Raw genomic sequence first — 15715 nt, 5'->3', positions numbered from 1 at the left:
GGCTATGATCAAAAACCTTACATTCAATTAAATTCGTCAAAATCACAAATTACAAATTTGCATCCTATCAGCCTCACCTGCATTTTGTGTTTAGTGCTACTTCTCAAATGTTATCCTGCTAGATAAGATGGTAAAAATGTTGAAAATCACCTGCTTAGCATCAGCATGGTAGCATTTTCATGAGCGTGTTAGCACACTCATGTTAGCTCAAAGCACTTCTGTGTCTAGTTACAGCAGCACAAAGCCACAAGCATGTCTGTAAACTCAGTCTTGTTTGTCAAATGAAATGTCTGTCAAACGTCTGTCTTGAAGCAGTGAGGGAAATAGACATTTATGTCTTCTTACTTTAAAGGATGACTTTGCCACAGAGCCTAGCTTTTAATAACTTCTACCATCTCTGCTGTTCTCCTGAATTGGTTTATTTTATCTACTGTAGATGTGAGTCATTCACCCCCGTTGGTTCACTTTATTTATTTAGCCTGCATGATTATAACTTATTGATTTATTGATCTATCCTTTCTGTGTTAAAAACCACATCCAAGAGAATCAAAAAGTAAAGTAAAATGAAAATAAAATAATAATCCACTGTTCATCCAATGCAAATGTTGGATTTTTTTTATGAGAAGACACTTGAAGATTAACAATTGCAGTGCATTCTCATAGTCACCAACCTGCATACACTGTCAGTATTGCATAGCTTAGAGTCTTTTAATGCATCACATTGGAAAAAACACCATATAGACAGCCGTCAAGATACTACAGCTAAGATATGGAATCAAATTGCAGCTTTTTGGAAGCCTCTATGCAGGTCAGCACTGGGATTGACATGGCAAGACGCTGCTGGTATGTGGGTTTATACAGCAAACAATCAGAGCGGGTATTCAATCTGTTCAGCTGGTGATGGTTAAGCAATGACAGTGAAGCCCAAGGCCGCTTCAAACTAGAATAATAAATTGAGTAAGAATATGGGTAAAACTTGACTTTAAAATAAATGTAAAGTGGTTTCCCTCCTCCTAGAACATATTTTGATAGTTCCAGTTTCACTTAATCTATCTATAACACAATTATAAAATATATAATTCTGTTTTATAGGTAGAGTGAATTAACCATCAAGACTTAATCAATGTTCATCGACTCCTGCCGCCCTTTGTTTGGCATACAGCAGGAGGAGAGCCAGCAGCCCTGTCCGTGGTGCTGAAGAACTGCTCTGTTGAGTGTCCCCATCTGGGCAAGATGCCCCAAGATGCAATGCTTTCCCAGGGGCCTCGTTCTTCCGCAGCAGTGCAGAGGCAACTGAAAGACAGAGAGACCTTGGTCATGAATATGGAGCCTTTCATTGGCGACCTCAAATGAATTCCATTATCAGCAGAGATGGAGGCAGGATTTACAATTTCTGACCTCGGGGTGGAGACCACAATACATTATTGCTGAAGCAGACTGCTGTTATTTCACTGACCAGACACAAACGAATCAATGCTGCAATTAAAAACCTGCTTTCAGCTTAAAAAATTGAGGAAAGGCTGGTTAAATTGTAAATCCTGGGGCCTATTGTAAACAGAGATCTAAGGTCCACAGCATAAAAAGTCTTTCATACAATGCTTCGAGATACTCGTCACCCTGGGTCACTGAGGCACAACTGATGCTGATCAGTGCCTGCAAAAAGCCACGCACACTATTGAATGTCCCTCAGAGCAATTAAAAAAAGGTTAACCCACTAGGCCTGCTCTTCAAATGGTATTTTGAAGAGGATTGCTAGTGTGCTGTGTTTTATAAGCAGGTTTTTTTTCAACAAGATTTTCAACCATTTTGACACACCAATAAATAGTCAGATTAATAATAAACCTTATATGTAAGGTTGCACAAAGATATTGGTGTGATCATCCCATTCTTTGGACCAGGTGTACCAGAACAGTTTCAGCGAAGGAGAAAAAAGTATTTGCACACTTGAATGCTGACATGGCCAATTGATTTAACTAAAAATCATAATAGCCCTTTATTGTTTTCTGTATTTGCAGATAATTTAATAATCTACGCAATGGATGTGTTGTTAATTGGTGAACGTTTTTCTTAATTCGCTTATCATTTTTGTCTTTTTATTTGTGTCTTGTTCACCATTAACTCAGCACTCTAAGCTTGTTTTGAGGGCATGTTAACTTAAATCAGGGCATGCCAGTGTAATGACAATATGAACAAATGTAGGATGACAGGACTTATCAGTAAACACAACAATAAATGCAATAGCTTTTTGGATGTTTGATGATTTGATTCTAATAAGTCCATAAGGAGTTTGGAATAAAACAGTCAATTTCAATGGTTTGTGGTGGCAATGCAAAATGCACAAGATTTTTTAATCTATGACCTTTATTCAGTTATCGCTTAGAAAATGATTACATTTGTCAAATCTAACCATTGATTTGGTGAACTTATTCTATGTCACAGGAAATGAAAAATGATATCTGATCTGTTTCATGTGCACACGATCAATATGAATCAATTTTGACCATCACACCACACCAATAGTTGGTTTGGCAGCAACACAAAACGCTAGATCTCCTTTCCCCTGCGTCTTTCTCTGGAGAGCTGATACTAACCCTTCATCTGTCCACCTCTATCCTCAGCTACAGCTGGAGGACTACAGAGTGGACCGAGTGCAGGGTGGACGTGCTGCTGAGCCAACAGGACCGTCGGCGTGGAAACCAGACGGGGTTGTGTGGAGGAGGGATTCAGACTCGAGAGGTCTACTGTGTCCAGACCAGCATGGATACACCACCCAACCTCAGCTCACTCCGGAGCAAAGAAGGTGACTTTCCCAGCATGCTTTTCTTCTATTGTCTCTACTCTTCTGTTGTATTGCTATATTGTGTTTGTTCACTTTACTCATTTAGCTTGTATGATTTTGTCTTATATATTCATTGATTTATACACTCTGTGTAAAAAAAAAACATGCAAGAGAATCAAAAAGATGTCTCAAGCCAACGTTGCTATGCTGGTGCTGGTGCTGGAGTCCGCCAAGTGTGTCCGTTGCCGCTCGATCTGTTTGTGATTTTCATGGACAGAATCTCTTGGCACAACTAAGTGGAGGGCATCCAGTTTGGTGGCCTTGAGATAGCATCTCTACTTTAAAAAAGAATACTAACAGAATCTAGAGTTACTAAAATACATAGATTTCAATGCATTTCATATTGTGGTCTACATACTGCTTTAAATGTGACACTGTGGGACTTCTGTTCTGCCTTCACTCTGCCAGAGAAAACATTCCCCAAATGGTGTGGCTCTGGCTCTGAATTAACGCCATCTGGGTGTATTTTCTTTGGTCACTAGGTCACTATGATTGACTGCCACAAGCACACTACCCTATATTTTCCCTATTGGAATATTGTAAGTATATTAAGGTGCCTAGTATTAGTTATTTGTGGATGTAAAAATGTTTGGCCATTTCTAACTGATACATTTTTACAATACCAAAGTGAGCTTTTACAACTTTGTATACCATGTTTGTTCTAAAGGCTGTTTATCAGCTCAAATGATAAATCAGGTAAGAGTAGGAGCAATATCTGGGTGACAGAAATCCAAGAGGGTTTGTAAGGTAAACTATGGTATTTTAAATAGCACATGTTTTGACAGAGGCTGGTTAAAAGCAGCTTCAAATGACATCTGTGAGGGTTGAGTGGCAGACAAAAAAAGTTGTTGATGAGCTTTTGCATCATCTGCTTAGGCTTGTGTTTCACACACACATACCAAAGTCGTGTCATCTGTTTGAGCTCTGCTGATATCCTCCCCCTGCCTCACCAGCCATGTGTGAACCAGAGTGAAGAATTAAAGAGGTTTCTCCCTCATATTAAATCTAGGGACTGAGCTATATGAATATGCTAATGTACATGCAAAAGCCACACAGAGAGGATAGCAGATGAAATATGAGCTTTCACATAAATTGGTGGCATTACTGAGCACACGGAGGCTGCAAGTGGCCTGGTAGCAATCCAATGCTTATCCAGCACTGACACATAAGTCTCAGTCCATCTGTCCGGGGAGGCTGAACTGGCGTCTGCTGCTAGAAATTATTTAGATCAGATGCTCGGAACCAACCAGATGCTTTCATCCTATGGATTCCTTCCTACAAGATTCCACGTTGCCAATGTCGTTAACAGTCTTACTTTCAACTCTTCCCTTTTACATATACTGTCAGGATACATCCTGACATTGCATACAATGTCAGGAGGAGATATGAAATAGTGGCTGCCCCTCTAGCCAAGCTGCCCTGTCTGCATGTTAACACGGTAATTGTTAAGCAAAGTGTTTTTTGGATGGAAGAGGGGGGCATTAATGAAGGTATTATGACAGGTGAAAAGTGGCTTCAAGGTGTCACTGACAATGGTTGGTGGCAGATGGAGAGAAGGGAGAGAAGAAACAAGAGTGCTATGGATGAGATAATGGAAGCCGCAGCCTCCTTCTTCTTTTCAGCTTGCACCTGTCTCCGCTCTGAGACAGGTTTTCTTCTGTCACTTATAGTATAATTTTTAGCACCCCCTAACTTGGACACATCATTATGTAAATTAGGGGCCCGTATCCATCCCCCATATTCATTTGCACAATTTCTTACTTTTTTCTTTCAGATGTTTCTGTGTTGGCTACACTGCTGTCTTACAATGCACTAGTGATGCATCTGACTGATTATGTGTTTGCATAATGTGAACTGATTGGCTAGAGTAAAATGAGTGTCTGGTCAGCTTACTGTTTTTACCGTGCAAACAACTTTCACAATAGCATATCAGCCAGCAGGTATAGTCAGAGCTGGCATCAACAAGGTTTAAGGAAGGGAAAAAGTCATTTTCTAGTGTGGAGCATTACCAGCTCAGGGCTGAAAGCAGCTAAAATGGGAAACTTATTGCAACACATTTTAAGTCCCTTTATTGATATTCTTTCTTTGCTTAAGTATTGCTTGGCCATGCTAAAATGAGTTACCCACTAGTAAGAATATTCATGTAATATGTTTTTTATAAAATAATGACAACTGATGGCTATCTAAGTGGCAGGACGTTGATAGAAGAAGAGAACCCTTTTTATCATGGAATAATGTTTTTTAACAAGGCCAATGTGTTTTAACATAATTTCTTTCACTATGACATGGTATCTGACATAAGGTAGGGTAGTTATGCTGAATAACTATGGTGTTTTTTGCTACACTTTAGAATCCATCGAGGGGACGTGAATAACTAATTAACAGAAGCTAGGGAACAAGCAGCCCATGCTCAAACATTGCTTGCCTCCTACATACAAAACATCAACCAGATTACCTTGATTTCCCGAATTAATTAAATCAAATTCAATTCAGTTTATTTTGTATAGCCCAGAATCACAAATTACAAATTTGCCTCAGAGGGCTTTACAATCTGTGCACATGCGACATCCTCTGTCCGTCCCTCACATCGGCACAGGAAAAACTCCCCTAAAAAAACCCTTTAACAGGGAGAAAAAAGGAAGAAACCTATGGGAGAACGACAGAGGAGGGATCCTTCTCCCAGGATGGACAGAATGCAATAGATGTCATGTGTACAGAATGAACAGCATAACAGAGATACAACACATTCAATGTATATGACATAAATGATTCATATAATAAGACTACTTATAATAACAGCAGCAATTATTACAGTAGAATTATAGTTATGAAAATAGGGATAGTAATGTGATTAATAATAATAATCGAAGTAGCAGTGGGTGTCAGTCGGCTCACAGCAGGAGGCACGACTATGGTCCAGGTACCACAACGATTCATGGAAACCTGCAGAGCGAGAAAGCAAAAGGGCTTCAGGGTGGAAGTAAAGCTAAAATGCTTAATGGTACAGGTAATAGTAATAGTAATGTGACTAGTAATAATAATGGTGGTAGCAGTCGGTGTCAGCAGGGCCGTAGCAGGATGCACGACCACGGTCCAGGTACAGCCACGATTTATAGAAGCCTGCGAAGCGAGAAAGCACAAAGACTCCAGGGTACAAGCAAGTCAATAAGCGTAATAGTACAGGCAATAATAATAGTAATGTGACTAATAATGATAGTGGTAGTAGTAGTGGGTGTCAGCACGGCCTCAGTAGGTGGCACGATGACAGTCCAAATATAATCCCGATTCCTGGGAACCTGCGAGGCGAGAAAGCACAAGAACTCCGGGGAAGAAGCAAAATCAGTAATGTGCATAAATAGGAGATTAATACATAAAGATGGAGGGAGAGAAGAGGAGAGAGGAGCTCAGCGTATCCTAGGTAGTCCCCCGGCTGTCTAGGCATATAGCAGCATATCTAGGGGCTGGACCAAGGCGAACCTGAACCAGCCCTAACTATAAGCGCTATCAAAAAGGAAGGTCTTAAGCCTGCTCTTGAAAGTGGTGAGTGTGTCTGCCCCCGGACTGAAACTGGAACCTGGTTCCACAGAAGAGGAGCCTGATAACTGAAGGCTCTGGCTCCCATCCTACTTTTATATACTCTAGGAACCACAAGTAACCCTGCATTGATTGAGCGCAGCTTTCTAGTTGGGTAATATGGAACTATAAGTTCCTTAAGATAAGACGGTGCCTGGCCAGTTAGAGCTTTGTAGGTAAGTAAAAAAATTTTTAATTCTATTCTTGATTTAACAGGGAGCCAGTGCAGAGAAGCTAATACTGGAGTAATATGATCTCTTTTCTTAGTTTTTGTTAGAACACGTGCTGCAGCATTCTGGATCAACTGTAAAGATCTAAGAGACCTATTAGAGCAGCCTGATAATAAGGAGTTACAGTAATCTAGTCTAGAGGTAACAAATGCATGAACTAGTTTTTCTGCATCGCTTTGAGACAGGATTTGCCTGATTTTCGCAATGTTACGTAAATGAAAAAAGGCTGTCCTTGAGATCTGTTTTATATAAGAGTTAAAAGACAGATCCTGATCAAAGATAACTCCAAGGTTCTTAACGGTAGTGCTGGATGCTAGAGCAATGCCATCTAGAGAAACTATATCGTTAGATAATTGATTTCGAAGGTGATCTGGGCCTAGTAGGATAACTTCTGTTTTTTCAGAGTTTAACATTAAAAAGTTACAGGTCATCCAGGTTTTTATGTCCGTAAGACATGCTTGAAGTTTAGAGAACTGGTTAGTTTCGTCTGGCTTAATTGATAGATATAACTGGGTATCATCTGCATAACAATGAAAGTTTACTGAGTGTTTTCTGATAATATTCCCCAAGGGAAGCATATATAAGGTAAATAAAATAGGTCCAAGAACAGACCCCTGTGGAACTCCGTGACTAACCCTGGTTTTCATCGAGCTTTCATTGTTTACATATACAAACTGAGATCGGTCTGATAAATACGACTTAAACCAGCTAAGTGCGGTTCCTTTAATGCCTATTAGATGCTCCAATCTCTGTAATAGGATTTGGTGATCAATGGTATCAAATGCAGCACTAAGGTCTAGCAATACAAGTACAGAGACAAGTCCTTTGTCTGAAGCTATTAGAAGGTCATTGGTCATTTTCACCAGTGCCGTCTCTGTGCTATGATTCACTCTAAATCCTGACTGAAAATCCTCAAATAAACTATTGTTATGCATAAAGTCACAGAGCTGATTTGCTACTGCTTTCTCAAGGATCTTGGAGAGGAACGGAAGGTTAGATATAGGTCTATAGTTAGCCAACACCTCTGGTTCAAGAGTAGGTTTCTTAAGAAGAGGTTTAATTACAGCTAGGTTGAAGGCCTGTGGTACATGGCCCGTTAGTAAAGACAGATTGATAATTTCTAATAAAGAATTGCTAATTAAAGGTAAAACTTCCTTTAGCAGCCTAGTCGGAATCGGGTCTAAGAGACAGGTGGAAGGTTTAGACTTAGAAATAGTTAAAGTCAATTGTTGAAGGTCGATGGGAGAAAAGCCATCTAAATATATTTCAGGTTCTACAGCTATGGATCGATCGGTACTGGTTGAGGGCAGTAGATTATAATTTTTTTCTCTAATAGTTAGAATCTTATCATTAAAGAAGTTCATGAAGTCACCGTAGACCAATAAAGCTGATACAATCTTATAATTTGCTTTCGAGGATGATCAGTAAATCCCAGAGTGACTGAGATAGGATAGTCTGGCATTAATATATGTGAACACACAGCATTCCCAGTCTGATTACTGGGATCTACTATCCCAGATCACTGCTTGTTCTTCATTTGATGAACTCACAGTTGAGAAGCGAAGGAGTCACTCAGTCCTGGAATTCTCTCAGACATGCAGCGATAACTGCTGACAGCATCACTGTTTATTACAATGCTACGTTCTCAATTGGAGAGTTTTTGATTATCATGAACAGCTTCTGTAATCCCTGGTGGCACTAATTTCATAGCCAGTGTCTCATTCTTTGTGAAGATAACCATTTCCTCTGAATGTTACCGTGTGTAAGTTGTTACAGCAGTTTTTCCTGTTTAGTTCCGATCGATGCAAAACTTAATTGGGGAGCAAACCGTGACATGCTGGATACCAGCTGTTCCACGGTGATGCCATGAATCCTCCCCTGGAAAGGAACTGGGAGTCTGGTTATTAATGGCAGGTGGCACGTGGCCGCACAGGCTCCTAATTTGGCGGCTGGAATCGCCGCACAGGGAAGACCAGACCATCTGGCACAGAGATACCTCAGCAAGGTCAGGCTGCGAGGATATTTCCATTAATCAGCCTTTGTTGTGACTGTGAAGAGCTGCTCCGACTGGACAAGGAGGGAGGAGAACAAAAGGCTATAATCCTCCAAAAGGTCTGAATGAACCATGCGGATGAAAAGCTTTTTATTTTAAGAAATGGGAATGTTTGGTTGGCATGACAACACATGGACATATTGGAATTTAAGTCATCAACAAATAATTTGCAGCACCTGTTAGCGCAGTGGCATATTTACTTTTGCTTATCACAAGTTTAATACCTCCCAGTTGTAAATTGTAACCCGTTGGAATGATTTGGCATTTCACAGTCAGCTGTGACCGTTCTCTGCCAGTTGTCAGCATTCCCATACACCCTTGTTTGACTGGCCAACTCGCTTGTCCAAAGTTGTAGACACATCAGTGGTGTGGCTCTAGGGATTGCTAAGGCTGTTGGTCAGTTCAGAATGAAATATTGAAAAACGATTACTTGGAATGTCATGACATTTTTTTCGGACTTTTTATGGTTTCCAGAGTATTAAACGTACTGGAATGACTTTAATGATCTCCATTGGCACTCCCAACATCTTGTTCCATTATCAGGTCAAATTTTTATATGCCCTTGGTTTCCACAGAGGCCCTGAGAGGCAAATGATAACAAAAACAATCTCTTGATCCTTTTTTTCTAAGTGTAATCTAAATTGTTCTCTTGCCTGTGTTTATGACAGATAAAAAAACTGTTGGCTGGTGATTTTTTTTGACAAGATCATTTGTTTTGTTGTAATAATCATTTCAGCCACAAGGGACTGAAGTCCCCCTCTGAACGTTGTTTTTCAATAGGATTTAAAGCACGCATGTTTTCTTCCAGGTGATTTTTTATTTATATAACTCGGTAACACACAATTTATGGAGCTTGTGTTTAGAGTGAATGTAGAAATGAAAACTCACCTGGAACGGAACGCTAATGCTTTTAGTCCTATTTAGAACATAGTCTCAGATTAGTGGTACACTTCAGCCCCCTGTGGGAGAAATAAGCATGTTTATCTTCAGGGCTTTCTGCCAATAATCTCTTAAGGATTAAGCAACAAACCTATTTAGTTTGGTCAAGGCAAATATCATGATCTGGTTCAAAATAAACTCTCTCTGGGAGAGAGCCCTGAAGACAAATTACTCTCTTTTGCTGAAATATATTTTTTCGCCACCTGTGAGGAAACTTGAGGATATGAGCATCCTATCCTATCCTTTTTTCCACCTGTTTAACTTGTCTCCAAGGGCTTTTGTTTTGAACAAATGCCAAAGAAATTAGTGTCGTTCATCCTTAACTGCATGTTATGTTTAAAGCTGACTAGCAAAGCTAGGATTATGGGGAAACGTGGGCAACTGCCCCGGGGCTCCAGACCACAACGGATCTAATAGTCCTGGGTTCAACATGTGATTTGGGTGATATTTTATCAGGAAATTTGCAAGTACAATATTAAGTGGGTCCTTCTTTATTTCTTAATACTGTCCTCCTGTCTTGAAGAGGAGGACAAGATATGGTATGATATACCCCCCTATGAAAATAGCTTTAATATTTTTGTATTGTGTTGACATGGTGCCTATTCCTACATAGAGTTTTGTTAAATCAAAATTCCTCAATCCAACAGAAAATCTGGGGCCTGGTTGTATTCAGCACCACTGGTTGCTATTTTAGGAGCAAGGTTTCAATATGAGTGCAACAACACCTTTAGCTGTGCTAATTAGCACATGCATTATTCTGTCTTGACAGTCGATGTGCTGACGTCAGCATTAAGCTCAAAGCTCTGCCTCTACTCCTCAAATTAACAGGTATCACGTGATTGTTGTAAATATTTCAGCAGTTTATCAAGGTTGTAGAGCCGTCCTTCAGCAACATGAGCCCCCCCCCCCTCCTATGCAGGTTAAATGGAGGCGTACCCAAACACACATAGAAAGCACGGGGAGGGTATAATGGAATATTGAGAGGAGTGTGGTAATTAATCAATGTCTTCTCAGCTAGTCACATTACAGTCCGTATTCCTTTAACACAGCTGTGTCAGTCACAGTGGGGGTGACAGAAATGATTCATGAAATGGAGGGCAGGGCACAGAGAGGAGAAAAATAAAAACGTTTGTTCTGAAGGTTCAGAATGGCAATATGAGAACTTGTGACACCACAGGTCTGCAGCCAGAGGTAGACGGCTTTTAACGTTTCATTTGTTCACACTTGCACATTCTGAATTTGCACTCCTGTGACTATTAATGCCAATCCCTTCACAGCCACATTCCAGTCTCTTTACTTATAATTCCAAACCCTTTTCAATACCAAGCAATTAGTTTCAATAAAGGATTTAAATACAAGAGGCAGTTTATATTTTATTTAAAGTGATGCCTGAATTCCAAATGGACTTCCAGAACCTGTAATCTACAGATGCTTCTTATTTGTGAAAATAGGTTGATTTATCAATTCAATTTGGTTGAATGAATAGTCTTCATGGTACATTGGAAACAGCTTATAGTTAGCACAGTTACAGTGATCAACTGCTCATAAAGCTTGGGACAGAATCATTTATTTACAAATTATTTTTGCTTATAGTTATTAAGCAGTCTGCTTACAGTGTTCATTTGGGGTCTTGTCATACATAACAACATATGGAAGAACTATGGTAATCAAACATTAACAATATTTTTGTTTAGTTTTTCATTTTTCTCCTATGATACGTCCAGCTGGCTACTTGGTGCTGCATGCATTTTGCGATCATCGAATGTGCACTGGGAAAGCACCTGTGGTTGAAGCTGCCCTAGAGTAGATAAAGCCTGGTCACGTTGTGCCCCCAAAGTAAAACTCTGCTGATCCTTAACCAGCTCTTTCTTTTATTTGTCTGCATGAACCGCACCCGCTGCATTGACACAGTGCCGGCAGAAATCTTGCAAAGCCTCACCCTAGGTTAGCCCCTGGTGAGGTAAAAGGCTGAAGAATTATCAGCAAGCCCTTAAATATTGAAGCTGTCTTTTTCATTACTATATAATCACGTTATAAATACACAAAATGTAAATAATCTGAGTGAGAAACCACCTGCTAGTGACCAATTTAACCCGTACAGATTTTCCAGTTTTCCACTGTAATACAATGGGTATGTTATCTATTTCCCTGGTACAGTATAAGTACAGGAATTGTACAGGTTCCTGGTGCCATTGGATTCCCAAACTGATTGTCCAATCCGATGAGCCGTTTGGATGTGCCGATCCAATGCGGGTAGTCCCATATATCAGTCAATTCAAGTTTGTGATGTTCCCTACATGAATGCATGTGTTTAGCGACAGTTAAGACAAATATACATCAAAGGATGTAAAAATATTAGAAGTTTATCTGATATTGATGTAGATGAAAAAGTACCTTATCACACTGCACCATTTGACATATCAAGTGTTCTCGGTTCTCAAGGTTATTCCACATGTATGAATACTTAGGCGACACTATTGAAGGACGCACCTTTGGCAGAGTGGAGGCAATTTGCATGTGAATGAGGCTCAGTCCTGTTGTGGCACAGAGAGAATGATTCATCAGCCTGGGGACCTTGTCCAGAGTCACCTACTGCTGTTTAGAGGTAAAGTCCACCGAGAATCAGGCCAAACTGAAGACTGTCCTGCCGTCATGGGGAAAAAAACTTTAAAACTTGTGTGGTTTTGGAAGATATGGGGTTTTGGTGATGGGTTCTTTGACTGTAAGAGTAGAGTGTTTGCAGTTGGTGGCTTTGATTTTTAGCTGAAAGGATTTGTTTCTGAGGGATATGGGATTCTGAAGGCATTGGAGACCTAAAAGACCAACTTGTGTCTTTCTTTTTTTTTTTTTACATGCTTTGATGTCTTTGTGGTTTGCTCTGCTAATGCATACAGATTCCACATAACTTTGAAGACATGAGTTGAATTACGGACGTCCCTGCTCAGGCATTTATGCATGGTCTACTGTGCTGCTTTGAAAGTGAATGGACGGTCCTGATGTATAAATTAGAAACCCATATCTCACAGCTGGTGGTGCAGAGGGAAACAGTCTTCCACCATCTAAGTTAATTATCTGAGTGGGATTCCTCTTTCAAAGAAGTGTTTGCAGGGTTATCAATAACAACTGTGGAACACCTTAAAACTGTTGCTTTCAATCTTTAATATGCCAAGATGTTTTCTGTTCTCTTTAATTTTACTGGATCGTGTTACATTTTGCTGTGATGAAAACTACATGACATTCCTCTCATCTATGTCTCCATAGCATTGCGACCGATGGACAGTGATCTGTGTCTGGGTATCCCCCCGAACACCACCCAGCTCTGCCACATCAGCTGTCCTGTTGAGTGTGAGGTGTCTACCTGGAGCGCCTGGGGACCCTGCACCTATGAAAACTGCCAGGACCAGGCATCCAAAAAAGGTAAGAGATCACTTTGAGAATTAAAATGCCACAGTGTTATTAGGTAGTTAATGGAGTTCTATTGTGATGTCAGGGCCTTGCTTTACCAAAACTGGGCACATGCAAACTCTTACCAATTGATGGATGGATGAATATCAAAATTGACCTCTGCATAAACACAACCTCAGCTTTACTGTTCCATCTTTGGTGCAAAACTGTTCACGTGACACTAGGGCCATTGTGATTTAAGACTCTTTCTATGTTAGGTCGATCGATTTCATCTCCCTTAGTTTAGGTCTGCTAACAAAAAGCAAAAAGAGCAAAAAGAGGATTGACAAACTGGTTCAATAGTATTGCTGATTTCAATAGGCAGAGACACATACCAAAAATCCCAACAAGACTCGATATTAGTACTCTGCATACTTAATCATGGCACTAAGTCAAGTCATTAAGATAGATCACCAATAAGTTACCTCTCCTTCCTTACATGAGCCAAAGTTTCGCCCGCTGTTCTGTTACATTTTTTCTGAACAACAATTCTTGATGTTTAAAGTTGCTAAATGAACTCTACTCTATACACTGTTTAATGCTTATATTGCCTACATTTGAAAATGCAGGTCTACTATGTATTATGCAACTTAACAAAACTTCTCACACCGTCATTCTGTGATGAAGCTTGATGTGTTTTCTGGATGTACCTACTATTGAATCATGTTAAATGTTGTAAATATCAATGAAAGTATCGGTATCAAATCTGGGACTTGTGACAGCACCAGAGGAGGGCAGAGGTTTTGCTCTGGGAGCCAAAGCGTCATCATCCCCTCTGCCTCATTTGTTTGGCTGTTTGTAGCAGGTTGAGCTAGTCCATCAGCGTGGTTGACGCGGTTGCTGCTTTGGCCCTTAATCATCCCCGGAACAGCGGCGTCCGCCATGACTAATGCATGTTGACTCTGCCTTAATGAAGCGCCTCAAATGAAAGGGACGGCTTGAGATTCTCCTGCATGAATCTTAATGATGGATCGGCTCCCACTTGCTCGTTTTCTCGCCACTCTACTTCTGGTGCTTCTTGCTGTCCGTCTACCGTACATAATGGAAGTGAAAATGAGTACAAACATACATGCACACACATTCTCAAGTGTGTGCACCATGGCTCTCATTATCCAGAGAAATGTGGACTAAAAATATCAAATCTTTTAATCCTCCTGACATTGAACAAGGGAACATTTGCCTAAGATTACAACACGTTGTTGGTTTGTACTGTATGATTACTCCCACCAATATTGCGATTGAGACCTCACATCCTTTTAACTCTAGGCAGGTGTATACAATGAATCGTATTAAAATAAATTAAGTTTGTATCAAGCATAAACACACATTTTACATTTATCATTTCTTCCATGAAAAAAATCTGATTAAGTGCTTGTTCTTATTGTACTTCCAAGATCCTAGAAAATAGATTAATGATATCACATAGATGATACGTTTGGCATTAGTCAATAGTTTTACTCTGTATCTGGTCAAGCTTTAGATCAGTTTACAATTGCATTGTATGCTCAAAGGTGCACAAACCAATAATTTTGTATTAACAACGGATCAAATGTTTACACTTGATAAAAACAGTGTCACAAGTAGAGACAAACCAACAGGGCGCCAAGACCCAACTGCAGTGTCAATTTAGGGCCTAAAGCTAATTGTTTCTGTTTGTGCCCCACAACTTTACTGTTCATTCTCACTCTCATTAGCCTTGTTCCCTGCCGTAGCAAGCAGCATTTGTCAGTTGAAAAAACCCACTGTACACCACCAAACAGCAGACAGAGACATTCAGTGACTAGCTAAGGAACTAAGTCAATCATTCAGCATCTAAATAATCTTTTAGCCTTGGTGCAGTGAATATTTGGGCTGACATTAATCAGTTGGCTAGACACACAACTCCAAATGAATGCTGATGTCTCTCCTTGTCTGCAGGATATGCAAAGAAGCCACTGTTTACTAACATTTTTACCCTAACTGTTAAGTGGCCAACACAATATTGCTACTTCTTTATAGGTGTAGCTGATAGGATGACTACAGTTTATTATCCTGAAGAATTCACTGCAAAAAATCGATATACAGTATATTAACCTAACCAGAGTTGTCCTCATACCCATACCATTATCGGACATGGTATAGGAACATCTCTACTAACCAGTGTGCATAAATGTATATGCAAAACAAACAGGGCAGTTTTCTGATAATCCATATAAAATATAACACAAAGAAACCGAGGGATTCATTCTGAGAAATTAGCAACATGGATTCCAGGAGAAAAGCAAATTAACTGAATGATTTTTATATGTGGTCTGAAACTAAAAAGTATACACATTAACGAAGCAATGTGTCTATGCTGGCATGTCTGCTTTTCTTTTGCTGATGAACTCGCATGGCATCTTCTCTTCCAGCTCTCTGTAAATACACACACCGTGCCAGAGCTCTTGAGAAAATCCATTATCATTTTAAATAACAAAAGGCCAGGATTATGATGGAGGAACTAGACCAGTACCAATTTGCTTACATAAGAAAGTGACACCGTCTCCAGAATACTGCATCTTGTCTTGAAACACCCAGAAAGTTCTGCTGTATGCCGGAGTGCTTTTTATTGATTTTACTTCCGCTTCCAACACTGTTCATCCACATATCTTGCTTAAA

The 15715-nt window shown here is 40.0% G+C and overlaps 1 protein-coding gene across 1 annotated transcript in view; it reads left to right on the top strand.

Annotated features, from left to right (window-relative positions):
- Positions 1–15715, top strand: part of thsd7aa (thrombospondin, type I, domain containing 7Aa) — a 148211-nt gene that overhangs the window by 61744 nt on the left and 70752 nt on the right. Inside the window, exons 5-6 of the mRNA XM_054605990.1 lie at positions 2619–2800; positions 12896–13051. Coding sequence (XP_054461965.1) covers positions 2619–2800; positions 12896–13051 — 338 coding nt within the window. The remainder of the gene's footprint in view (positions 1–2618; positions 2801–12895; positions 13052–15715) is intronic.

This window comes from Anoplopoma fimbria, chromosome 10 (genome assembly GCF_027596085.1).
Source record: "Anoplopoma fimbria isolate UVic2021 breed Golden Eagle Sablefish chromosome 10, Afim_UVic_2022, whole genome shotgun sequence".
Taxonomy (NCBI): Eukaryota; Metazoa; Chordata; class Actinopteri; order Perciformes; family Anoplopomatidae; genus Anoplopoma; species Anoplopoma fimbria.
The sequence above is the reverse complement of the archived record's forward strand: the minus strand, read 5'-3'. Positions and strand labels throughout refer to the sequence as shown.